Raw genomic sequence first — 26628 nt, forward strand, 5'->3', positions numbered from 1 at the left:
GGGGTCCGGCCCCGGGCCCGGGGGCTCGGCTGCGGCGCGCGACTCCCCGCGCGGGCTCGGCCACTTTCGCGGGCCGGAACGCGGCGTGCGCGCGGGTGCAGGCGGACTCAGAGCCGCCGCCTCCCGCCCGGGGGTTCCCGGCCGGCCGCCGGCTCCTGGCAGGGAGGGCGCTCCGCGGCGCGTCCCCGCCGCGCACCTGCTGGCACTCTGCGGCTTTGGGGAGCACGGAGGCGGCGGGGCTGTCCCGAGAGCTGGCTCCCAAAGCGGGCCTCGCCTGCACGAGTCAGGGAGCCAGAGGCCACTGTGGCCAGCTCTTGATTCGGAGGCGTTCACTCTGGTGCCACAGTCCCTGGCGGCTGCTGCTTGTTCCTTCAAATCAGGGGACTTGGGAATGGAAGGGGAATGCATCATCCGCCGGGTCCCTGAGGCTCAGGGAGCGATTCCAAGGCACTGAGTAGGGATAAGTGCTCCATGACCCTCTCTGTGCTCCCTCGTGGTCGAGCACCCATTGGCACCGTTCTTTGGTTAGAGCAGCACGAGAGCGTTGGGGGCTGAAGTAGGAGGTTGCCCAGGGTCCTAAAAGCTCCTAATAAACCATTTGAAAATATTTCCCTCCATGTGTTCCTTCTTGCCCCACCCCGCAAGTGATGGGGGGATCTTAGAACATTCTAGCTCTTTTAATCCATCCCACAGGTAGTCTCTGTAAATATTAATCCTGGTCTAGATGAGCAGAGAGAGTTACCAGAAATTGACATTCCAGGTCCATGACAAATTTCCACCTGTTTGGCATGACCCTTGCCCTAGGAGGAGCTGTCTGCTTAGACTCAATTCTGAGTGATTATAGGGGGTGAGGTGGATAAAGGGCTTGGGAGTTCTAGGTCCCTTAAGAGTCTAGGAATGAGAGCCCCATGAACCTGGCAGTGGAATCTGGTCAGGTCTCCCACAGGAAAGGAAGAGCCTAGGGTGACAGTCACATACCAATAGTGTCTATGAAAGGGACATAGGGACAGGACCAGTTTGAGAGAGGGGGGCTGCCAGCTGTAGCTTGTGGCAGTGGTTTAGGGCTCTAGCAGCTCAGAGGAACCCGCAAAAATGTGGGGATCCATTCATTCTCTTCCTGCTATTCACAAGGACGGTGGACAAGGTTTGTGAGCCTCCAACTAAGATGGGTATCTGGGCCAGGCTGGATGTTTTAAGAGTAGGAGTCAAGTTCAGCCGTGCCCTCCCCAACGCAGAAACAGGCTCCTGTCTTGTTGGGCTTCTTTCCCAGACCTTGAAACTTCATTCTTCCCTCTGGGCAGGCTCTGAGTTCTGGGGCCTTCAACAGAGTGACAGAGCCCTGGAAGAGATAGCTCTGGCTGGAGGAATTCAGCTATTCCTAAATGAAATGCACAACTTTTGTGCAATCACCCCAGAAAGCTCCTGGAGCTGCTAGCTGCCCTCTCCCTTCTGACCTCCCAGCAAGAGAGGAGAATTCATTAACTTCCCCCCTCTCCTCACACAGCACCATTTGAACTAATTACCTGTGATCTCTCCTCCTTGGCCCAGGAGGTAGAAATGGAGGGGGGGCATGTGGAATGAGGGGAGAGGGTAGGGAACCAAGGAAACTGAGACCAATCTGTCAAGATACCCTAGCGAGGTGGTTTTTCTTTTCCTTCTTCCACCTGGCATTTCCCTCTTTCTGGCCGACCCTTCCTCATCCCAGAACTTGCCCTGCTGTGTCACCTGGAAGAGGCTTTCCCTCTCAGGGACCCACTGATAAAGGGAGGGCAATGCAGGCTGCCCTCTCTTGCTCCCTCACTGTCCTCAGCAAATTGCATTAGAACGGGGCAAAGTGGCTTGCAAAGCAGTTAAATGGAAATGACATTTGGAACGATGTGCAGTGGGGATATAGGGGTAAAGTAAAAGTACCAGAGGTTCTCCTCTGTCCAGGGGTCATGAGTCTGGCAGGAGAATCCCCTCCTGGCCCTTCTCTTTAGCAGGACAGGAGGGTCGGGATGCCCCACAGTCTGGAGCAGGGCAGAGGGACTGGTTGGCCTTCCAACCCAAGTCCACATGATCAAACGATGTCCATCCACCCCCCAAAGAAACCATACCCTTACAAGGTTGGTGACTTACCTTTCAGAGCTGGCCTGAGTACCTATCCCTGTCCCCAAAGAGCTGGGGAGCATCCTCCCTCCCCCCACATGCTTGCCCATCAGAAGCTGCAGGTGTAGTAAATGTATGATAAGAGTTCCCCATCAGGTATACTGGAGTCTATCCTTAAAAGGTGGTGGAAAAGAAAACCCTCAAAGAACAGCTCCTTCTCCACTAGGCCCCTTTCCCATTTGTGAATACTTCTGATGATTCCGGTAATCTCTATTTCGCGGGTGTGATACCAGAAGGCGCTGGAGCAGGAGGGGAACCAGGGCCACAGTTAAATATACAAGGCACCAGCTGGCAGCAGCGGAAGCTTCCACCCCCCGCCCCGTTCAGGTACTATGGAATATTTACGTGGCTGGAGCTGTCACTGTTTGGGGGTTTATAGTCTCTAACCCGCCGCCTCTTCTACAGCTGCCTCCCCAAGATACGACGTTTGTTGTGGGTTCCTGTCCCCAGCAGCAAAGTACCCTCCCACCCCCCAGCTGTCTCTCCGCATTGCCACACAGCTGTCTCCACACACACACACACACACACACACAGACTGGGGCCCGATATACTTCTGTCCATCATGGCAAATGGAGAGGTAAGGCGTTCCAAGCCAAGCCAAAGCCCCTACCCCCACCCCACCAGCCATCCCAATCGTAAAGAGCCCAGAGCATTGTGTTACAGTCTGTTAACTACAAATAATTCAGGACTGTCCGCAGGGAAACTGGTGGAAACAGGCTTGGGGGTGCTGTCGCCTTACCGCTCCTCTGCACCCCCCTATCAACACCGCCCTCACCCAGGGGCAGTCTGTTATCAATTCATTATATGTGAACATTCTCTTTCTCCCCTTCACATATGCTCAGCTCCAACAATGATGAATGGAACCGATTCCCTTATGGGAAACAGTTTTTTCACTTAGTTACAAAGATTTCATGCCTGATTAGAGTAAATGAAGGCTGGGTGTGCGTCCACTTCTTTTTTGGTCATTTCTAAAGGTGAGCCCTGCGGAGACAGAGAAAGGCAGTTCTTCCTGGGGTCAAACGGCTGGTCCCAAGGCTCCCTGGGAGGGATGGATGGTAAGAACGGGACACCCCTTTTCCCCTCGGCTTAGCCCTCCGGCTCTCCGGGCCCCCATTCCCTGGCACTGGGGCATATGGGACCTCTTTATCTAGCTCCACACTGTTCCATCTGGAATTCGAGGGCAGAAATAGAGGCGAGAAAGTTCTTTGTTGGGGACCAGGGTCCCTACCGGGCAAGAGTGTAAAGGAAGAGGAGGAGGGGAGGGTGAGAGCTGAACCGAGAGGGCTTAGGCCTGAGCAGGGCAGAAGTTCCCTACTCCTGCAGTTGGTTAACCATTAACACCCCTCACCCCCGCCCTGCCTTGGCCAGATCTCCCGCTTAGGGGGGAAAGGACCTGTCTCAGAAACCCAGAAGCCCAGCAGGTGTTCCCTGCGGGTCCCCCCCCCCCAAACCACCCCCACCCCCGACGGCTCAGCAAAACACTTCTGTCTCTCCTCCTTGCTCCAGCCAGAGGCTCAGCCCTGGCCCCCACGCACCCTCCCCGCTCTTCCCTGGCAGGGGCACCCCCTTTCCCCCAGCCCCCGCCAGCTGTCCCTTCACCCAGGCATTGCCCGCTGTTTCATGCCAGCATGCCTCTCAGTGACCAGGAAGCAGGGGGGCTGGTGGGGAGAATTGATTGAGGGAAGCAGGCTGGTTCCACTCAAGACCCCAAGCTCACGTTCAACAATGTTTCAAACATATGTATCAACCCAGATGGCCCAGGTTTGCTTGGGGCACAGAGGAGGGGAGAGTTCCTGTCCAAGTTCCCTTCTCCAGAACTGTGGATTGTCCTAGTGCTTCTGTGATCTGGCTGGCAAGTCCCCATATAGGCTCTCTGAGAGTGGGTCCTTTGATCCCAGGTCATGTCAGAGCATTTCCAGTTCATCAGACCTGGCGTCTGGAACTTCAGAAGTTTAAAAAAAAAAAAAAAAAAAAGCCAGCAGATGAACCAAGCAGGCAGACCAACAAGGTGCAGGAGCATAGGCACATGTGGGAAAGCCCGAGTCCAGATGGAGAAACAGTCACAGACACACAGAGAAGCAGGGTGACGGCAAAGGAAGATAAGGACGGAGAGACCGACAGTGTAAAAGGGGCACAAAGAGCTGAGAGCAAACACCGAAAGCAAGTGGGAAAAAACAGTGTAGGCAGAAGGGAGCTCTGCTCAGTCTTCCCAGGCAAGACGAGGCTCCATCTGGGCTGCAGTGGGAAGCTGAAGTAGCAGGTTATCTCCACTAGAGGGGGCTCTTGAAAACCAGGCTTGGCCCTAAACAGTGGTTTTTTGCCTTTTTTTTTTTTTTTTTTTAGAAGAAAGAAGTAGATATATTAGGAACTCCCAGCTGTCACTAACCAGAGACTACAACTGGCAGGGTCCTATTGCCAGTGGGACCTCCGGGCCGCCGTCTGGGAAAGGCGTCGGCGGCATTAAGTGGGAGCTCCCCAGCCGGCCCCTACAGGGTGCATCTGGGGGTGGGCCCTGGGGAAGGGGCTGCCCTCTCGAGTTAGCAGGCAGTGCAGTCTGCTGGCCTGCCCGCCAAGAGGCTCTTGCCTTTCTTTATCAGCAGCGGAAGTTCTTGGCCCAAGCCCAAGGTGCCTTCACATGCCTCCCCCTCCCACCCCCTTCCAGCTCCCTAAATGTGGATCTTTAAGATCTTCCCAGGTGGTGGCAAAACTGCTCCTGAGGTGACTCTTTTAGAAACAGTTTTCAGGAACCGAACACATGTCAATGTTGCCTCGCTGATTTCATCTTCATCTTCATATTCTCTGTGGGAGCCTTTCTCTGAATCATAATTCCCCCCTTTCATTTCAGCAGAGGACAGTTTGGAGAGGGAACAGAGTCCAGAGGCTTTTCTCATCTTAGGAGATAATAATGGTCTAACAGGGGTCTGGAAAAAGATCGATGTCTGGGGACGGGCAGGGGGCCAGAGACCCGCTTCTTTTCAGCTCTGATACCAGGCTCTGATGCCGCATCTCCGCTTCCCTTCAGCTCCTGTTTACCTGGGGTCAAGCGGAGGGAAGGAAGGGAGGAAAGAGAAAAGAAAAAAGAAAAACAGGATAAATGTGTCATGTTATGAAAATTGAATCCTGCTTTTCCTTGGCTAAAATTCCTTTCAGTGTGAGAGATAAAAGGCAGTGGAGTTGCCCTCGGAAAGTTCAACTTGTCTTTGAGAAGGAAGGGGGGGAGGGATCCTGGGGCTCAGCGTGAGCAGCCCATGAATGAACCTCTTTCCTCCGTGCCCCCCACAACAACATTCTCTCTGAAGCTGAGAGAGACACAGAGAGAGAGAGAGAGGACAGAGGTGCCTTCAGTGCTTGTCTACGCGGTCAAGGAGCTCACCCCAGGCTTTCTCCTCCTGTCTTTAAACACCGTCCCTTCCCACCTTAGTGGCTTGCTTGGGTTTTCAGGAGATGGAAGAGGGGAGGAGGGAGAACCCCAGGACATCCCCTCCAGCTTTACCCTTGGTATATGGATCAGTACGCCACCCGTCCTGCCCTTGCATTGAACCAAATAGGAAGACACCAAAAGCAGAGACTGGAATCCATTTTCATGTAAACAAATAGAACTCAGTCACTTACTTGTGCTGTGCTGGCAATGGAGTCGCACCAAAACAAAGATGAAAAAGTAAGAGCTGCTCCCTCCGAGAAATAGTAAGCTTCGGGGAAGGGGGTATTACCTAAGCCAAGCAGCCTCCAAGAAAACCTTATTACACGGCAGGATGGAGTTAACAGTGAGCTAGGGGACCGGGAAGGTGAAGGCACAGAAGCTCCTGGAAACTTTGGCTCTGGTCAGTGGAAGGTGGAGATTTCCAGGAGAGAGACTCACATGCCTGACAACTTCAGCTGACTGTCAGCAACGACTGTCTCACATTGTCCCATTCCTCAGCTTCTCAGAACTACCCCCCTGATTCCCCTCGTTCTCTGGGGTTTTCAGTAGACCCCCATGTCCTTGTTCTCTGTTAGTCAACATCCGAGAGCAAGAGCGCCATGGCCCACACTCCCGAGGGCTTTCCATTCTGCATTCTATGCAAATTGTATCCCTTTCCGGTCCTGGCTGCAAGATGCCCACGTGGTTCATCAGGAAATGTTATTACTCATCTGTGTTCACATTTCAGTGTCCAGAATCCTCCTTTTTAACTCACCCACTCTTACCTGAATGAACTCATGAAGTGGATCAGACCCGAGAGAAAAAGAAATCAGATTTTATCCCTACCCCTTTGGCTGGGCAGGTGAGCCAAGTCCACCAGCCTCCTTTGCCCTGTTTCTTACCTTGAAGAAGGGACCAATCTCTTTTTAAGATTTCTGTCCAGAAAGAAGGCAGGAAGAATGAATGAAAGGAGGTTAAAATGAGGAAGATCTCAACTCAATGGAAAAACTTTATCCAATCCTATAGTGGAAGGCCATACTCTCCCTGCAGCTTAAAATGGCCACATAAGATCTGGGGTGGGCAGACCCTGCCTTGGGACTGATGGAACAAGGGGGAATGCTTGGGCTTCAAGAGGCCTTTAATCTATGCATATGTATGTGTAAATATATGTGGATCTGTATGTGTATGTGATACATACATGTATGTATGTGTATGAAGAAAGAAGGTTATGATCCCTCCCCCCATATGCATGGAACCACTAGGCTCTAGGGTCCGGGGCCTCTTCCAGTCCTCATTTTCTGCTTTCAGCTCGGGCTGTGGAATGCGGGCTTCAGAGAAGGAACTAATCCAGCACCCACCCATGTCCCAAAGTAGTCGGCCACTCACTGTCAGGGCCAACGAGAAATCTAGGGACAAGACGGGCTCAGAATGTCTGGGAATCCCTGGCTTTGTCACTGCTCCGCAACTCTGGACAAACTGTGGAACTTCTCTGAGCAGGAGGTAGAGCGGAGGCTCCCCCCATTAAGGGAGAGAGGGAAAGTTCAGGAGGAAAGGAAAAGGAGATAAAAAATCCCTGCGCTCCCTGTAAGGCAGGGGGACCAGAGAGCAGACAGAAGTGGCAAGAGGGGATGTTGCTGCTTTGAAGTGGTTTCCTGCTTTATAAAAGCGAAAGGCCTCGGCTGGACTGGGTAAATATTACGTTGGCCTCTGACCTCTGGCCTCCCGTGACTGCTCCCCAGGCTTATCCTTTTTTTTTTTTTTTTTTTTTTCTTCTGAGCAACAGAGATACCTGAAGGAGAACTTATTTTCTCCACTGTCCTCAGCAGGAGCCTTGGTCAAGGCCAGACAGGAAGACAATTCCTTCCCGGTCCCCAGACACAAGAGCCCTCTCTTGAGCCAGCAAGCTCTACCTGCTTTCTGCACGCGCCATGCTGGTGCGTTCCCAGAAAGAGGAGGTCAGACTGGCCCTCGCACCCTCACCCCAGCCACCTAGGCCTCCCTGCCAAGTCCTTTGACATTCTGTGGAATGAAAACCCATACCGCCGGGGTTTCTCTTAGGCAAATAGTCCTCTGAGTTTTATCCAGAAAGGAACACAGTTCAAGTCCATCACCCCATTCTGAGGGACCCCCCCCCACCACCAGGGTGTGGAGCCCTTCAGCTTCCTGCACCAGAGGACCCAGCTGTGGGACACTCGGTGGGAATGATGTGAATTACCTGTGGCGCTGGGAAGCCACACCTGGCACCCTTGTGGAGGAGGTTTGGAACCCCCGAGAAGGGTGTTGGAACAGATGGCCAGGAAGAGTCTGGTATCAGAATAAGGTCCTAATGCCCAGGAACAAAGGGCCTTCCGTCACACTTGTCAGTCTTCCTCTTCCTAAAAGATTTCTCACTTGCCCACTGGGGGTCATCCACCATTTGCTTTCTGATCACAGGAGGGGGGCAAGAGGGAGCAGTGGCTGAGAGAGGTGGCTCCTGCCCCTTATCCTTCAGTTTCTCCATCTGTACAGTGGAAATGAAAGCTTTGCATGACTACCCAAGGACCCTCACTGCCCTTTGTTTCTGGAGGCAGGCATAGGAAAACAGGGGATTTGGAAAAGTGACAATTGTTGCAAATGTGCAAAACTATTCTAAACTTTAGAGCAGGAATAAAGCCAGGCTAGGGACATTTTCCTCCTCCTCTCTCATTCTCTCTCTCTCTCTGAATTTGTTTGGAACTTTCTGAGAAAATAAGATTTTACTTAAGGGAAATCTGTATGCTAAAGGTTCTTCTATAGAAAAATAGGTAAAAGTCTCAGTGGAGACAGGAAACCGAGAGGAAAGGCAGTAGTGATCCTGTCACTGACGCCACATGCATGGCTCATGGGTAAATTTAACCAGTGTGGCTGGAATTTGAATTCTGAACGTGCTACCCTTAGGGTTTTGGTGGCTTTGGCTTTAAGGGTCGAGATGACTGTACTGTTCTAGAACTGGTAAGCCGGCATGTTTCTGGGAGTCCGCCTCCCACGGCAGAAGGGGCAGATCTCATGGGCCCCTCTGGCTGCCTGCCTGCGGGAAGGCTTGTGTCTCTCCTGCAGAGAGAGTGCTTCTCAGAGCGTGAGTATTTGTGAGGCAGACTCAGCATGAAGGGCATTGGCAGGAGCTGGGTCCCAGAGCCCAGGCTGGACCATAGGCCTCCGGGGTTAGACCCTTGGCCAGCGCTGATCATTGGACACAACAGGAGGATGGCTGGTGAGATGCATCAGCTGTCATCTCTCGGCCCAAGAAGCCCCCTGCCCTCCCATCCAGCTGAGGCACAAGGAGCCTTGTCCCTTGTGGGAAGCACAGAACCCCAGAAGGCGGTTCTGGAAGGAGCGAGTCCTGGGCACTGACAGCCCTGTCCAAGAGCCAGCTGTGGAAAAATGAGAGTGACAGGGTGCCTTGATTTTTTTTTTTCTAAATCACTTTTGAGAAAACAACTTGAATTTCAAAAGAAATGGGTGTTAAATGTAGAATACCTGGAAATGATCTCTGAGGATTTGATAGCAGCTTTTACCTAGGCTCCTATCATAGATGTGAAACCTGAGTCCGAACTAGGTGTGTAGACGGCCCAGAGTCCCACAGCAAGTGGCCATGCAGAGCCCTCCATGTGCAAGGACGTGTGTCTGCCCCAGCTGAGCCCAGCACTCTCCAGCCCTTAGCCAGTGGCCTTCCAGTCTCCCAGTTCGCAGCTCTGCCCAGTGACCTCCCCCATCTCTCTCTCTCTCTCTCTCTCTCAAGATTTTATTTATTGAGAGAGAATGAGCACACAGAAGCTCTGATCCCAGGACCCCGAGTTCATGACCTGAGCCAAAGGCAGACGCTGAACCAACTGAGCTACCCAGGCGCCCCTCTCTCTCCCTTCCTCCCTCAGGTTTGAGCCAGCAGGCACCTCAGGGTGAAGCAGTACTCCCTGAGAACCGACGTCTCCCGCTCTGCCAGTCCGCGGGCACTAGGGCACCCAGACTGCCTCTCCGTGGAGCTGCTCAGCGTGGTGTAGAAAAGCCCCCCCTCTTTTCAATTGCTCCAAGCAGCTTTCCTCCATCCACCGCAAGCCTTGCTATTTGCACAGTCAATGGCTCTGGCAAGGCCAGGCCGCCCCTCCCTCCCCTGGAGGCACTGTGGGCACTGTTTGTGTCTCGGTCTCTATAGACTCAGCATTCAGCACTTGAAGAGGGTGAGACAATGGCCAGAGCAGCTGCCTGCAGACGGGGCTGGCTGGGAGGCTGCCGGGGAGCGGCAGGCCAGCCAGAGTTTGTGCACCTGGCACCTGTGAGCTTTCTCACAGGGCCAACGCGGAGGGGGTGAGCAGGGGAACTGGGATCCAGAGGACCTGGTCCAGGCCACCTGATTGGCTCCCTCCGCATGCCCGCAGCTTTCTTGGCCGAGCCTTCCACCAGCTGTGGAGTCCCACAGGGCCTGGAGGGAAAAGCAGGGTCCTGGCCCCTGGGAAGCCCACCATTTACAGCCTCAGGACAGGAAGAGGCAGGACACTTGCCCAGGTAGAGAAAGACGGACACTTCTCCAGGAGCCCACCCGGGTAGAAGAAAGGTGCGTTATTTGCAGAGATTGAGGTTGGTGCAACATGATTTAATTTGATTGAACATGCATTTATCGAATATGTACCGTGCGCCAAGTGTTCTGCGAGGAAGGCACGTCCCCGTCCAGCTCGTGACAGGCTTACGGTATGTCAAGGGAGTCCGGGGATGCACGTGAAGGATGCTCGCACAAGTTCAGTGTAAGTACTGCAGCGGCCCGCAGAGAGAGGGACTAGCCTGACCCAGAAGGGGCCCTCCAGGGAGGGAATGAGCCCTGCTGCATTGGGGGAATTTAAACAGAGGTTGGAAGGTGACAACCGGGCCTGAAGAAGGGATTCCTCTGTGGAGCAGAAAGGTACGATGGGTGATGGCTGAGATCCCCATCCACTTCTGGGTCCCATAACCTGGAGTCCCTGTTTGCTGCTCGGTAAATACAGCTGAGGAAAAAGGCTCCGCTGGAAGTGAAGTGGCGCGTTGGCCCCGGGCTCGTGAGAATGACCCGCAGCTGCTGGACTTAATTCCGAAGTAAATAGCGACGGTTCTTCCCCCCTCCACCCCCATGACTCCCCTCTGAGCAGGGTGCCAGGAAGGCTAGGCTGGGCTAAGCCCTGGGCTCCCCTGGAGCCAGAATTCTCATCATCACGTTCAAGTGAGCACAGAGTCTACAAGCAGGGGCAGACCCGTCAGAACGGAGTCTTGGTCAGCTCTCTGCTTGCACAGCTCTAACTTCCAATCATTGTCATAAACAGGACGGAAGCAGCTGCTCACTCCAGTCTATTATCAGCTTGGTTGGAGACAGAGAATTTTAAATGACAGTATGATGCTTAGCAAAGAAACGAAAGTCGGTGTTAAAAATAAAGAAAACAAGACAGCTTGTTTCATCGAAATGGAAGGGTTATTAAACAGCCCCGAATTAATCAGTGATCTGCCAGGGCTGGGAATTGAAGATCAGCAGGACCAGGGGAGAGAGCTGGGTGAAGGTGGGTGGGAGAGACGTCCCGTGGCAGGTGGGGGCTGCGGTGCTCCCCTCTCGGGCTGGTTGCAGAGACGGTGGGGGGTGGAGGGAGCGGGTAGGTCTTCAGAGGGGGAGTTGGCAGCTAATTCTCTGCCCCACAGGTAAGAGCAGTTAGAGGGCCCTGGGGACTTTGGTATCCCAGCCTCTCTCCTTACAGAGTCCTGCTTCTGGACTCTCCATCAGCCACCACCGGCGCTAGCCCTGGGGGCTGCCTCCAGCCCTTCTCCTTCCCACCAGCCAGGGCTGGATGGAAGCTGAATGGTTTTCTGTGGATGGCCAGAAGCTCCCCACCAGACCTTTCCCTCTTTCATGGGAGTCGGCAAGAACTCAACTCTGAGTTGAGCTCCTGATACCCCACCCCCATTCCAAAGGGCATTCCCGAGTATGACTGGAGTCTTGCCCAGCTGGAGGCAGTGAGTGATCCCTGAAGCAAGTAGTCTCACCTTGGAGATCTCAGGGGGTGACACCTCCAACTCCAGGAACAGAGCAGCAGGGCTAACATGAGCCCCAAGTCTCACTTCCACACTTGGTACCTTTGCTAGAACATTCCATCTCAGGTATACCTGTCTTCTCACCTGCGGCAGCTCTCCCGCACAGGCTGTGGGAGGAGTACGCCAGTGACATAGCACATGGGACATTCTTAGTGAGCTCTAGTATCGTTGTGCCAATGGCAGTTTCTATTATGGGGCGGAAGGTGGGGATGGTTCCTGGGTTCTAAGAACAAAACAGCAGAAGAAAGGTTTCGCAGAGGGCACAGAATGGGTCTGGCAGAGAAGCTGACTTGCTCACGCCTTGGCAGGGCCATGGGAGGGGAGGCCGTGGCCGAGCCCGTCTCCATGCACATGTACACCCATGCCGCCATGCAACATGTTGGATCTTGAACCAATCACTCCGAGAGAGCATTCTCTGCTCTTTGACCCCAACATTCTTTCTCCCACCCACCCTCCCTCCTGCTTCCCTCCTGGCTGTTTACCCTTTTCCAGGCTCTTCTCTCACACCCCATTCATCATCCGGGCCAGAGTCTCACTCAGGGATTTCTTTTCATCTCCCGCCCCAGGCCCCACACCCTCCCACCCCCCCCAACTCCCCTCTCCTGCTGCACCAGCCTGCATCACCCCCACCCGCCCACCCCCCACCAGCTTTCCCTCCAGCACATTCTTCTCCCCCTGTGTCAGCCTCTCTGATAACTGTGTCCTTCACTTTCCCTCCCAGGAGGGCTGGGGTCCTAGATATTGCAAGCTGATGGGACTACACAGGTTTCCCCGAGGGGCTGATGCCACTCCAGGTAGTAAGGGTCCTGCGGACCACACGCTTGTGCATCTGGGCACCGACAAGCCCCTTCAGTGGACGGATCTCTTTCCAGAATGGCAATCCCTCCTGGTCGACATGTGTCCCTTTTATCCAGCTCCAGAGCACTCCTCCTGCTCCGTGTGCAGGGGTGTGAACATGCCTGTTACTTAAGAGAGGCTGCCTGGCAGCTCAGGATCTTTTTCTGCAGGAGCTCAGAGTCTCAGACAAAGAGAGAAGAATAGAAACAGAAGGTGGGAAGGCACAGGGTGGGGCACAGCCTGCTTAAGAAGCTTCCTCTGAAAAAGGAGTTACAACTTTTTATTCGGAGGCTGGCTGTCAGTTCAGAAGAGCACTGGAGAGGAAGAGAGGCGGGGCGGGGGGGGGGGGTCAGGTGGGGGGGGGGGGGACTTTACCCCTCATGGTGGCCAGACCCAGTATGGGAAGAGTCTGGAGAATGCGGAGCTCCAGCCCGGGGACTGTCCTCGGCACGGGCTCCTACTCCTCCTCTCCCAAGGGCCAGCTTTCCGCTTTCCTCCTTCCCTCCTGCTTTCCTGCCAAGGGCACCTGGGGGAGTCAGCAAGAACAGCAGAAGTGGCCCTTAAATCACCCTCGGGACGAGAGGAAGTGGGAGGCGAATTGGAAAGCGTGGGGCTCAGGGACTGTGGAGAAAAGTGACAAGGGACAGTGGCACCCAGTTCCTCCTGAGAGGCCAGGACCTCAGAGGCTTCCCCGTCCTAAGAATCTTGCATCACCTGGCTGACACAGAGCCTCCAGCCTTTGTCACCCGCACACACAGGGCAGCCGGTTGCTGTCAAGGGGGTGATGTCCTTGTGCAGTGTTTCTCCAAAAACAGAAACAAGCGTCACGGGTGTTTATTCAAAGCGGTGGAGTTTGCGGAATACTTTCCACATCCATTATCTCATTGATTCTCACCACAGCCCTGAGAAGTGTCCTTCCACAGCTGGGAAGATGGGGGCCCAAATGGTTAAATAACAGGTTCAAGGTCACGGAACTAGGAAGTGGTTGAGCAAGACCTGAGCCAGGTCTGTCCCCAAAGCCCACAGTGTCTTCCCTGTGTCTGCTGCCTGGCCACACATGCACCACCATGAGTTTGACCCCCTTCTGGAAGAGCCCTGTTCCGGAACCTTCCAGGGAGATTCTCACCCCACCCCACTCTGCTCCTGATCACTCTTGCTGTCAGCTGGCTACTTATTATACGCATTTTGTGTGATCTGTGAACTTGGGCAGTTTGGGTCTTTGGAGCTCTCTTGCTAAGACCGTTCCTGCACGAGGTCCGTCTGTTGCACGTCCTTCACCGACAGAGCTGGGGCCTCCCCCGCCATTCTTCATCCTTCTGCCCCACTTCATCCACCTCTCAGTGACATTGGCTCCTTCCCCAGTGGGTTCAAGATGACCAACATTCCGGGCCCTTCTCAAACTATTTATTCATCCCCTTCTTCATTACCTCCATCAGTTACGGCAAGTCATGGAGCCAAGCGCGTTGGTTCATGCCATGTTGGAGGGCAGACTAGTCGCTGAGAAAAGCACATGGGCATCCCCGTGTCCCCTGTCCCCTGCTTGTCATGACTCAGACCCAGCACAGAACCGAGGGAGAGGCATCATGCTGCCCATCACAGGATGCCAAAGAGCCAAGGGTTATTCCTGAACTCTTACCTAAGAGCCTCTAATTCGATGGAGAGTAGGACATAGTCCTCTAACAAGAGAGCCAACAACAGCAATGCAGCATGTGCTAAAAACAATGCTTTCTGGCTTACTTTGGAGGAAAGAGAGGTGATGAGGGGTGGGGAGGTCCTCGAGGCTTCCTGAAGCTTTGAAGGATGCACAGGGCTTGGATAGGCCAAGAAGACTGTGGAGACAGGTGTTCCAGGGAGAGCGGCTGTGGCGGTAAAACTCTGCAAGGTGTCCTGGGGACTCAGCACGTGAACCGGTTCGTTGGGAGGGGAGTCACTCTGGGAGAGGGGGAGGGGAAGCTGTAGAAAGAAGAGCCAGCTTGGGAAGAACTTGAACTTGGGGACTTGGCAGTCCGGCCTTGAGTCTATCTGGGCAGCAGAAGGAGTTGCCATAGGTGGTTATCACACTCCGGCCACGGGCCTGGCAAATAGACAAGGAGTTTGAAGCACAGGAAGTGATGCAGGACAAGGCACACCAGGTAGGGTATCTGCGGCCAAATCTTCACTGCCAGTGGCTTTCACTGGGGTCCGTCTTGGAGGAGAGTCTGGGCCAGTCTTACATGTCTCAGGGATATGACACCAGGCTTGCTGGTAAGGAGACCCACTCTTGAACTTTGGGAAGCCTGACTTCTGGAAAAGGACAAGGTTTAAGAAATGCACGTTGATCTGGCCCCAGTGGCTCCTTTCCCTGCCGTGAGGACGTAGCTGCAGTGGTGGGGAGTGCTCCTTGTCTCTGGAGCATGTCAGTGGTCAGTGGCTGGCTCTGGGAGCCATAGGGTAGCAGAGAGGCAGGAAGGTCCCCAAGAGAAGGAGGACGTGCCAGGGAATGGCCAAGGCCATTGCAGGTTTCCTTCAAGAGATGCAAGACTGGGCAGCTTGCCAGGAAAGTAAGTGGGGTTTTGGGCCAGGCCACTGGCGGAGAGCTGAGAGGAATGCCTGGTGTTTTGTTTGGGTTCTTTCTTCCTCTTCTTTTCTCTTGCTTTCCCTCCCACTTCTGTGAATCGGAGCTGTGTCATTATTCTTTGAAAACATTACAGTTAATGGCAGCATAATATGCCATTGTGTGGTAACCATAATTTATTTAACAATTTAGTCAGGTACTTTCTACCCTGTGTCCTGCTCTCCTGCCCCATTTCCACCCCCAGAGCCCCATGGCTCTCCCGTGTACAGTAAGGATGGGGTGAGAAGGCAGGAGATACGTCTCTGGGCTCCTTGGAAAGGTCATCTGGAATGTCTCTGAAAGGTGACTGCAAACTAGCAGACCTCTTGCCACAAAACAGCCCCAGAATCCACCTTGTAACAATCATCCCAACCCACACCCTCCCGCCACCCCCGGCCCTGCTTCAGTACCAAAGTAAATGGGAGTCTCACATTTTGACCTTTGAAATAAAGCACTTGCCAGGTCTTCCTTAACATTCTGCTGAGTTTTCCCAGATCAATGATGAGAGGGTTTGGTTGAAAAATAACATCCGAATATGTAGATAGAGTGGAATAGTAGAGAAAGCATGGCCATCAGGAGGTCCTGCTTCCTAGTGGAATGACCCTGGTCTAGCAATTCAGTCTTGCCGAGATTTGGGTTTTTCATCTGTGAAATGGGGAGGAGGACACTCATCTTGCAGGGTAATCACAGAATTCTCCATTGCGTGTGAGAAGGATCTAGCACAGTGGGCCACTTAGCAACCGGTTAATAAATACTATAAGAATGGCAGCTCCTCTTTATAATTTTTTGCTATAGGAGACAAATGGCAGTGGCGGTGGCTAACTTATGCTACTCGTGGCCCTTGGAGTACGAAGGCTCTTAGCACGAATCCAACTCAGTTTAGCAAAGCCATATTCCCCACGTTGATGCCTAGCCTGCCTTTGGAAGGAGCCTGAGAATTCCTTTTTCTGTTCTTTCATCCCAAAATGCCAGAACAGTGACCCCACTTCTCAGATGGCTGAAGCAGGGGCCAGCTCAGAGTCACAGGAGAAGCCGAGTGACCTTTCAAGGCCCCACGCAGTGCCCAGGGCAGGCTTGCTCCCAGGGCCTGATGCCCAGAGTCACGCTAACTTGCCGCAATTCTTTCTGCCCCAAGGGTGAGGTGGCCATGGCAAGGCTTGCTCCTCCTTGGCCATCCCCCAGAGGGGGTTGAAGAGAGCAAAGCCTGCAGAAGGGGGAGTGGGAAGGGGGGACGGGGCGGGCAGCTGCTTGAAATTGATTGCTCTTGGAGTTTAGTTTAGACCATGGGCTCTCTCAGCGCTGCCCGGGGGGCGACCTTTAGATAATAAAGGGAATTCTGGGAGATTTCTGACAGGCCCATGACATATGGGGCAGGTCTGCAGGGTCAGGCGGTGTATCTCCCTGCTCCTGGCCCCAGGGTAATGAATCTTGTTTTGACTTTCTGAAGCTAACCCAGGCACTGCCCCAGAAAGGAGCCTAGCCCCCTCCCCTCCACCGCCCCTCGAGTGTGTGTGTGCGTGTCTTTGGAACCCTTCATAATTCAGGGAGACAACTCCAAGCTTTTATGGCCTGAGAGGGGAGAGGACAAACACCGCATGTTTTGCTAAGGCCCTGGGAGAGCTGGAGTGGTTTCCAGGGCCCCATCGGAGCCCACTGGGAGAGCAGGGGTTGGTGGGGGCGGGTTGCGGGAAGCAACAGAAAACCCGTCACCTGGGGTAAAAAAGGCAGTGGTCCCATAACAGAGCTGGGAGAGGAGCTGGTGTCAGCTGGAGGGAGGCACAGAATTTCCCATCGGGTTCTAGGGGCCTGTAGGTGACTCCCCTACTCCTCCGGGCAGGTGCAGCAGAAAGGACAGGAGCCACTCGCAGGAAGAGCTCCATGAGCGAGAGGCAGCAAATGCCATCTCTGATCCCCCGGGGATAAAGCAGTGACAGGCAGCGCCACTGAGGTCTCTGGGCCTCAGTTGGGCGCTGGTGAAAGAGGATGTTTGCTGCTGTCAGTTCCCACGGAGACATGGAGATTGACATGTCTACTGCCTGGGCCCTGTGTTGGCGTATGCAGACACGCGTGCCTGCACGGGCCTGCCTACATGCCCAATTCCTTTAAAAGAACAACCCCCCGAACCACGATGGGAGATGGGGGAGTATGTTCTCCATGCCCTTGCTGGGTTAGCTCCCTAGGGCTGCTCTAACCAAGTGCCACCAGCAGGCTGACTTCCCAGCTCTGGAGGCTGCAAGTCGAGGTGTCTGGAAAGCTGGCTCCTTCCAAGGGCCATGAGGGAAGGGTCTGTTCCAGGCCTTTCTCCTTGGCCTCTCGATGGCTATCTTCTCTCTGTCTCTCCGCTTGATCTTCCCTCTGTGCCTGTCGGCCTCTATGTCCAAATTTCCCCTTTCTATTAGGACACCAGTCATTTGGATTAGGGCCCAACCTAATGGCCTCATTTTAATTTAATTACCTCTGTAAAGTCACCGTCTTCAAATACAGTCGCATTCTGAGGCGCTGGGGGTTAGGACTTCACCACACAAACTGGTGGGGGGGTCATGATGGAACTCTGAACTCCTGCCTTTCTGCCTTTCTTGCCAGGACCCAACCTCTGCACTTTGCCCGGTCACTCTGCTTCTGCCCACTGTGCCATCTGAGAGATCAAGTCCTTGGCTGTCATGTCATCATGTGGGATCCAGAGCAGAGAACCACACACAGCTCTGGTCACCCAGACCCTCACTGCCTTGCCGCCCAGAACATGGGCTCCTCTTTCACTGCTGATTGGAACCCTTAGGGCCCCCCACGTTCCCTTCTCTTACTCCCCAATGCTTGGCCACGGGCTCTGCTCACCCACCTGTGATGGGAATCCCAGGCACATACGGGTGGGGCATCTCCCTGCTCACAGTGAGAGAAGGTGGCTAAAAACTGTCACCAGAAGTTGTCTCAACACACACCGTAGGGCCACCATATCAACCAGTATCCTCCATTCCACCTCCTCAGGGATGGATGCCAAGAGGCCCGTTTTCCCCCTCAGGCTCCCCTCACCTTCTTCCTCTCGCTCTGGGGCCAGATGTAGTCACTTAGCTTCACATAACAGCACAGAGTCTGGGGGAAAAATGACATTCGATTAATGAAGCAAACGCAGCTGGTACAGCAGTGACATCTAAATTGTTCCTTTGGTCCCTTTATTTTCTGTAGGAAATTCTCCCTCTCCCCACAGCCCCCACCCCTTTTCCCTTTAAATCGCGTGCATAAAATACGCTAATAACAATCTTCAGTGTCTGTGCATGAGTGACAGCTGAAATAAGAAAAAGACTAATCATACCTCCTGCAGCCCTGTCACATGGAGATTAAATGAGCCTCCCTCCCAGCCCCTCCGTGCTCGCTGCCCCCTCCCCCACTCTATCCTCTCCATCCTGGTCTCTCCTCAATGAGAATCATGGGCATTTGAATAATAATATTATAGACGCCATCAGGGTGACAGTGGGGAAAAAATCAGCTCAAACCCATGATTATTCCTTCAATCTAATAATTATTTAAATACCAGATAACTCCTTTCACTCTAATTGAGGCCTTTCAGCTGTCGGCATTACCCGGGGCCTTTGCGTTCGCCCTCTCGCTCACCTTGTGCTACCCAACGTGCCTGGACTACCTCCAAGGTCCGTGTTCGACAGAGTGACGTTCGGCATGTTTGCATGTACGACTGCACAGATGACATGATGACGGGTCCTTCAGGATCGTGCCGCCCACAGGGGACAAGCAAGGCCCCCAGAATCGCACATGCAGACATTTTATCCTCATAGACTTTAGTTCATAGAAATCTTAAACCCAGAGGAGACTTCTGAGGTCACTGGGACCAATCCCTTGCCTCTGGGTAAACGTCTTCCTAGACAGCTGCTGGGAAAATTCACTGTTAGAAGAGCCCATAGTCTCCTTGGCATGAAGCCCAGGAATCCTCTCTAGACAGGATGTCCCCCTTAATATCTAACGTTAGTCTCTCCTGCTGCAGTTCTAACTCTTTGGGAAGAAGAGGCCTCCTGTCGCTTAGATTGCCTCTGACCTGTCTGTGAGGTTGTCTGCACCCCAGAAAGATGTGGCTTGGGACAGCACAGCCCCCGAGTCACAACGTGGGTGCCATTCCCGCATGTGACAATGGGTGTGGCTTAGAGGAGGTCAGAGGAGGTCATTCTCAGGACACAGAAAGGAGCCACTGGCATCCCCCTCGGCCCCGAATCCCTCACCTCCTCAAGTCTGCCCTGCATAGTCACTCCCTGCCCAGGCCGAGTGGCGGGCTCCCTTCTGCCCATCCGGGGACTGCCACCATCAAAGGAACCTTCTTTGCCCCAAACGGGGCAGTCTCGAGGCGGAACGTAACTGACTCCCGGGACCCTTTCACCTACAGAGGAAGCACGGGACTTTCTATCAAAAGGTCCAGCCTGTCTGTGACTCACTTTGGGTCACGTTTGACAATTGGTTTTTTCTTTCCATGGTCTGTGGTTTCTTTATAGGAAGGAAGGAAGGTGGGAAGAAAGGAAGAGAGGAAGGAGGAAGGGAAGAAGGAAGGAAGAGAGAAGGGAGGGAGAAAGAAAAGAGAAAAGAAGTGAGTTGGAGTGATCTTATAATCTCCTTTAGCGTTGGCCCGGATTCCTGCTTTATAGGCTCTACTCATTAGAAAGGCAAGTTGGGACAAAGGACGGCCCTCCCCCCGTGGTGGGTGAGGAAGGAGGTGACAGAGCAGCAGCTATCTCCCTCTCCGACGTCATAGCCTCACGGCCACACTTACCTTCACTCTGTCACCATCTGGCTCCTCAGGATCCTGGCCGTGAGAGCCCCCGAGTTGGTGCTATGGTAGTAACAGGCACCTTTTGCCATTATTGTCATGAAGAATGTCATAGGCAAGAGGATGCTGGTGATGACGGTGCAAGTGGTGGTGACAAAGGTGGGGACAGTGACAATAGAATGGAGATGGTGGTGGTGGTGTTGCTGCAGAAAGGTCCAAGGGTGTGAGATCTATGATCACGAACTTCAACTCAGTTTAGCAAAAATGGTACCCCGACTCTAACTCTTCTTCCTATTGGCTCCTTTTGCAATAAGGGAGACCAAGTGAAAGCACAGAGGCGTGTCACCCAGATCTCCTGGGAAGAGGCATCAGAGCGGGTAGGCAGGGAGGAGAGGCTCCTGCCCTGAGCTGAACTGGGAGTGCCTGATTGTCACTTCCTCCCTGGTTTGCCACCTACACCTACAGCAGCTGATCTGGAAGGTATTAGATACTTCCACGGGCTGTCACCAACACCTGCCTCCTGAATCCTGATCAGGGAGATAGTGTCATCAAGCCCTCCGAATAAAATATTTAGGGATACTTGCTTCCCAGAGAGCCAGGGGTGGCCTCTCCTTGGTATCAGGAGTGCTCTGAGTGAAACGTCTTCAGAGGCTCGGCCGAGAGGGCGAATGTCCTGGAGCAGCGTGTCCTGAATGGGGACAGGGGACGGGGAAAAGAAAGAACAGGCAAGTTTTGGCTCTTGAGAATGCCTGTGACAGAATGACTTCACACACAGCCACAGAGAGAGATGACAGAAAGGAGACGTCATTAAGGGAAAATTCCCAGGTTGACATTAGATAGTTGGTATCGGGAAGAAATGCTGGTTATACCAAGTTCATAGGCACGCGTTTGCTGACTTCTTCCAAACCGAAGCTAGAAAATTCATTCTAAGACAGATGGTGGAATGGCGGAGTTCATGAAGAGCTGGAAATATTGACAAATAAATTATTAATAATAGTGGCTAATGTCTCTGGAACATTTCAAATGGACTGGACATCATTCTAAGTGTGTTATATGTGTTAACTGACTTCATCATCATAATCCTATGAGATAGGTGCTACTACTAATCCCATTTTATATGGATGGGGACAGAGCATCACAGAATGGCTAAGTACCTTGACCAAGTTTACACAGCTGTCAGCTCTGTTTGAATCCAAGCAGCTAAGTTCAGAGCTCAGGCATTTAACCATTAGAGCACACCACCTCTCAGCAGAGACACAAATGTTCTACTTTCCTCTGAACTCAGATAGGAGACCTGATCCTTGCCAGCTGGGCCCTGCTTTGGAATGGTAATATCAACCTTGGCACAGAGTGACGGAGGCTCTCAACTTGGCTGTTAAGTCCGTTGTCCTTGTGAGAACCACATTCCCAAAGTGGACCATGAGCCTCCCTTGCCACCCCTGCACTGTAGACCATGACTCCTCTTGACTCCTGTGCACCAGTACCTGCTGCTACAAGGGCAGAAGGTCCCGGGAGCCATTGGTCCCAGAGTAGATGCTGATTAAGGAGTAAGAAGTAAGCAGGCCACTATAGTGGTCTAGTGAGAACTCTTGGCCCAACCAGCCTTACCAGGACCACAGTCTCAATGGCAAACTCTAGAAACTAAAGGAAACACACTTCCACCAGTCTCCCTGCAGGCTGCCGAGAGGCAACGTTGGGACTTGTGCAGTAGTATGGTAGAGAAAATCACTCTGGATCTGTTCCCTTTCCCCTGACTTAGGCTTCCCAGATTGAGCACCTTCACTGAGTCAGGGAGACCTGGGCCTCATGGTCTACCCACAATGTTTATTCCCATGAACAGGAAGAATCTGAGTAAAAAGGGAGCTCAGGAGCTCTGGCAGGATTCCTGAAGCACTGTCTCCTGGGGAGGTTTCGGTGATCATAGTAACAGTGGGCCCAAGCTGAGCACTCACTGTGTCCCAGGCGCCATGCTAAGAGGTTCCCCACATCATCTCATTCTCTCTTGTGACAACCTGAAAGATACCTTCTTTCAAGAGGAGGGGGAGGGGAGATTGACTTGCCCCAGAGCCCAGCTTGTCCCCAAATTGTGCCTAACAAAAGCCACTCACTATTCAAATTGTGCCTCAGAAGGAGAGTGGGCAGGGGGGTGAGATGGTTGATCTTAACCTCACACCGTGTGCTTTGGTCCTGCTACCAGGACCTTCTTCCTCCAGCCACAGGCTAAGCATGTATGTGGCATGTGTGCTGTGGCGAAGGCAGGAGTGTAATGTTCAGCTCAGGGCCAGGGAGTCTGAGGGCATACTTTCTAAAAGACCAAACCCCAAGGGCAGGGTGGAGACACTTCCAAGGCCTTCCTCACAGCTCTTCAGGGGAGAGTCTGCCCTCCGCGTGGCCAGAGGAGCTTTCCTACCCAGAGACAGGGGCACGGCCAGAATGGTCTCTTGTCATTCCCGCTCCAGCTGGAGAATGTGAGGCTTCTGTTATTTCCTTTCCACAGCTCCTCTTGAGGAATTCACGTCCTGCTAGCGGCCCCAGGACGTCACTAAAAATAACCTCTGGTTTTTTAAACCGAAAGCCCAAAGCCCTGTCTGTCAGGAGGCTTTGCTGGTGCGCGCGTGGGGCCGGAAGGGCTGTGTCGGAGTCGCTGAGGTCAGCCTGGGCCTCATGCCGCTGTTGCCTTCCTCTTTCCAAGGAAGCCTGGGGCCTCATGAGTCACCCCAGAACACCCCAGTGGAGCCTGGTTCGAGGACGGTGGTCAGGTGGGGCCTCCCTCTGGCTCCATGGTAGCTGTCAAGGCCTCGAGGAGGAGCGATTCTAAAGATACAGAGCAAAACTGTGGATTTCCATGGTGGCGCCTGTTCTAATTCTACCCCATTCCAGCCAGATTTGGGGGCTGGGGGCGTGCAGGAGGGGGAAGTTGAAGGAGACACGACTCTCCTAAGCTGCCTTGGAGCAAATTCTCCATCTTTAGTTTGGGTGTTTCCACTCCTTTTCAGAGTTCTGTCTGGACTTGTCTGAGAAGGTTGCTGGACAGTCTGTCCAGGTTGAGAGCAGATTTCTCGGCCAGACAGCTCACTGCCTCCTCCCGCCGCTGCCGCCTCTGCCACTGTCCCTGTCCCTGGAAATCAGAGGCAGTGCTCTCAGAGATGGAACAAGCGCTACTCTCCCATCCTCTCTGCCCAGGAGTGTGGAAGCTCCCACAGGAGCCCCACCTTGCCCTTCTGGCAGCTTCCTTAGAATACAGAAAAGCTTTCAGACCTGGGGGCCAGAGGGGAAGGAGCAGAGGAGACAGGACAGGAGAGTGACTGGACTTCGGGCAGGACAGGCATGGACTTCACGCATCCTTAAACCGTCACGGGGCCCCCGCAGTGGCTGGAATGAGAGCGACCGTCGACTCGTCTCCCTTTGCTTCTCCCCACATGTTTGAAGCCCAGAACTCTTGCCCAGGTGGCTCAGAACGGACTCAGCGAGCCAGCCCCCCTCAGCAAGGAGGTCGGTTCCTCCCGTGCTTCACCTGGAGAGAAGCCGAAGTGGAAGCACTTCCGGCCAGACCTGGCCGCCTGCTCACTGGAACTGTGGTGACGCCATCCCCTTGTCCTAAAGCAGGCTGTTGGACTCAGAGCTAGCCGGGATCGGGATTCGTCCTTCTCCCCAGGGCCGTTCAGACCCCTGAATGCCACACGTGAGAACCCCAGTCCTGTCAGGCTCCCCGTATTTCACTTTTCTAACAAGTTTCAACAGCTCACGCTCAGGAATTCTCGTTTCTGGAGAGGACGAGTCTGAGGGGCAGTGGGGGGCACTGTTTTTCAGGATGAACAGCTCTTCTCCTTCCCTGTGGAGGACAGAGCATGAGACGGCACTGAAATGCAGCAGTGCGAGGGGCTGGGTAGTCGGAAATAAGAAGGAATTTTATTGGCAACATCAGGCTCTGGGAGTAGTTGACCTGGAGAGCTTAGAAGAGGGCCTTCTAAACAAGCTTTTCAAAAACAGGAGAAATTTCCACTCGACCGGGAGAGGACAGACGTGATACCTGGGTAGGGAAGACTGGCTTTAGTGCCGACACTCGGATCGACTGGCTGGGTGGACTTAAACAGTCTTTTAACCTCTCTGAGAGATAAAAAACGATGTCTTAAGAAGACAGAAATAGAGATGCTTTGTAAAGTTAAAAAAAAAAAAAAAGTATTTTACAGCATCAAGGCTGGAGACCAAAATAGATAACAGGATTCCCTGAACATCCCAAAGAGGGGGAAAGTATATTAAAAATAGAAAAACCAAAATACAGAAGGAAGAGACTCAGAGCTAGCCGGGATTGGGACCCTGGGTCAAGCCATCCTCTTCCCTTTCACAGGATTTCTTTTCCCCTCTGACCACTCTGCCTTGTGTTTTCCAGAACCATGTGAGGGCCAGCCCAGGAAGGTGGAGTAGATGAGAACTGAGAGGCTCAGTGTCCTCCTGCCCGCCCCACTCAGAATGGAACAGAGGAGGCCCTGGCCACGGGCTGCAGAGGTTGACAGCTGGTCGGTGGTCCTGCTCTCTGTGGTCTGGGTGCTGCTGGCCCCCGGGGCTGCCGGCATGCCTCAGTTCAGCACCTTCCACTCGGAGAACCGGGACTGGACCTTTAACCACCTGACGGTGCACCGAGGCACGGGGGCAGTGTACGTGGGGGCCATCAACCGGGTGTACAAGCTGACGGGCAACCTGACCATCCAGGTGGCTCACAAGACGGGGCCGGAAGAGGACAACAAGTCGTGCTACCCACCCCTCATCGTGCAGCCCTGCAGCGAGGTGCTGACCCTCACCAACAACGTCAACAAGCTGCTCATCATCGACTACTCGGAGAACCGCCTGCTGGCCTGCGGCAGCCTCTACCAGGGGGTGTGCAAGCTGCTGCGGCTGGACGACCTGTTCATCCTGGTGGAGCCGTCGCACAAGAAGGAGCATTACCTGTCCAGCGTCAACAAGACCGGCACGATGTACGGCGTGATCGTGCGCTCGGACGGCGAGGACGGCAAGCTGTTCATCGGCACCGCCGTGGACGGCAAGCAGGATTACTTCCCCACCCTGTCCAGCCGGAAGCTGCCCCGCGACCCCGAGTCCTCCGCCATGCTCGACTACGAGCTGCACAGCGACTTCGTCTCCTCCCTCATCAAGATCCCCTCCGACACCCTGGCCCTGGTCTCCCACTTCGACATCTTCTACATCTATGGCTTCGCCAGCGGGGGCTTCGTCTACTTCCTGACGGTGCAGCCCGAGACCCCCGAGGGCGTGGCCATCAACTCGGCGGGGGACCTGTTCTACACGTCCCGCATCGTGCGCCTCTGCCAGGACGACCCCAAGTTCCACTCCTACGTGTCCCTGCCCTTCGGTTGCACGCGGGCGGGCGTGGAGTACCGCCTCCTGCAGGCCGCTTACCTCGCAAAACCCGGGGACTCCCTGGCCCAGGCCTTCAACATCAGCAGCCACGATGACGTGCTCTTCGCCGTCTTCTCCAAAGGGCAGAAGCAGTATTACCACCCGCCGGACGACTCTGCCCTCTGTGCCTTCCCCATTCGGGCCATCAACCTGCAGATCAAGGAGCGCCTGCAGTCCTGCTACCAGGGGGAGGGCAACCTGGAGCTCAACTGGCTGCTGGGGAAGGACGTCCAGTGCACCAAGGCGGTAAGGAGACGCTCCCCTCCCCCTCCTCTTGATCCGACAGTGGCCTTCCATTTTCACAGCCTGTTCCCCACCACCCAGGGACTCAGATGAGAGGGGTTTTAGGTTCACGTTATCTGGTTATAACCAGGAACACAGAGCCTGACCTAGACCCAACACTTGGAATGTGTCTGTTGATTCGTTGAGTTGTTCCAAAAATGCATAGCGGGTGCCCTTGTAGGCCCTGCCAGCTTCCGCAGTGACCCAGCCAGCCAAGCGCCCTGCCTTCGTGGCACTTTCATGAGTGAGGGGAGACAAAGAAATACATAAGAGGTGTAGGCTGTCAGACAGCAGTAATTACTGTAGAGGAAAATAAAGCAGGGAAGAGGGAGGGGCCGTACCCAAGAAGATTGGTTCATTGAAAAAGTGGCATTTGAGCAAAGACTGAGGAAGGTAAGGAAGTGAGTCATGTTGATATCTGGGGAAAACATTCCGCAGAGGGAGCGGCAAGGGCGAAAAATTCAGGGCATGCTTGGTGTGTGTGAAGAGGTAGGGAGCATGTGGGATCAGGGCATGGGATCAGGGCATGTGAGAGAAAGGATGGTAAGTATTGAGGCTGGTGGGCGATGACGGGAACCAGACTGTGCACGTGGAGGGCTTTGTAGACCACTGGGAAGCCAAGTGCCGGTGTCAAGTAGTCAGGGAGATATGTAAGTCGTAGGAGAGGGAAAGGAGTCAAGCTGGACTGGTAGATTGAAAACTAGGGAAAAAGAATCCAGAGTCTGGGCAAAGAGGAAAGATGAGAGGAAGGGAAGCTCAATATCCAGACCTAAGGACAGCAGATACAAGAACAACAGTGATGAGCACTGCCCCAACAGAGGGCCAAGATGCTGCCATCTAAGTGGTCACCATGATCTGTCCATCCATCTGTCCATCCATCATCCATCCCTCCCTCCATCCATTCATCACCCATCCATCTATCCGTCCATCCATTCATCCCTCCCTCTATCCATCCATCACTCCTCCATCCACCCATCCATCCATCCATTTAACAAGAGAGTATTGAAGATGTTCTGAGTGCCTAACACCATCCCAGGCACTGGGGATGCACACATAAAAAGATGTGATAAGTACTCTCACATGTGTCATAATCTAGTGGGAAAGAGAGAGAAAAGGAGAGGGAGAGAGTGGCAG

At 53.8% G+C, this 26628-nt stretch overlaps 1 protein-coding gene across 1 annotated transcript in view; it reads left to right on the forward strand.

Moving 5' to 3' along the window:
• The window catches only part of PLXNA2 (plexin A2), a 212267-nt gene that overhangs the window by 751 nt on the left and 184888 nt on the right, over nucleotides 1-26628 (forward strand). The window contains exon 2 of the mRNA XM_032878124.1: nucleotides 24191-25458. Within this exon, the coding sequence (XP_032734015.1) occupies nucleotides 24226-25458 (1233 nt within the window). The 5' untranslated portion in view covers nucleotides 24191-24225. The remainder of the gene's footprint in view (nucleotides 1-24190; nucleotides 25459-26628) is intronic.

The sequence above is a fragment of the Lontra canadensis genome, unplaced genomic scaffold, assembly GCF_010015895.1.
Source record: "Lontra canadensis isolate GAN:19392208 unplaced genomic scaffold, GSC_riverotter_1.0 scaffold63, whole genome shotgun sequence".
In the NCBI taxonomy this organism is placed as follows: Eukaryota; Metazoa; Chordata; class Mammalia; order Carnivora; family Mustelidae; genus Lontra; species Lontra canadensis.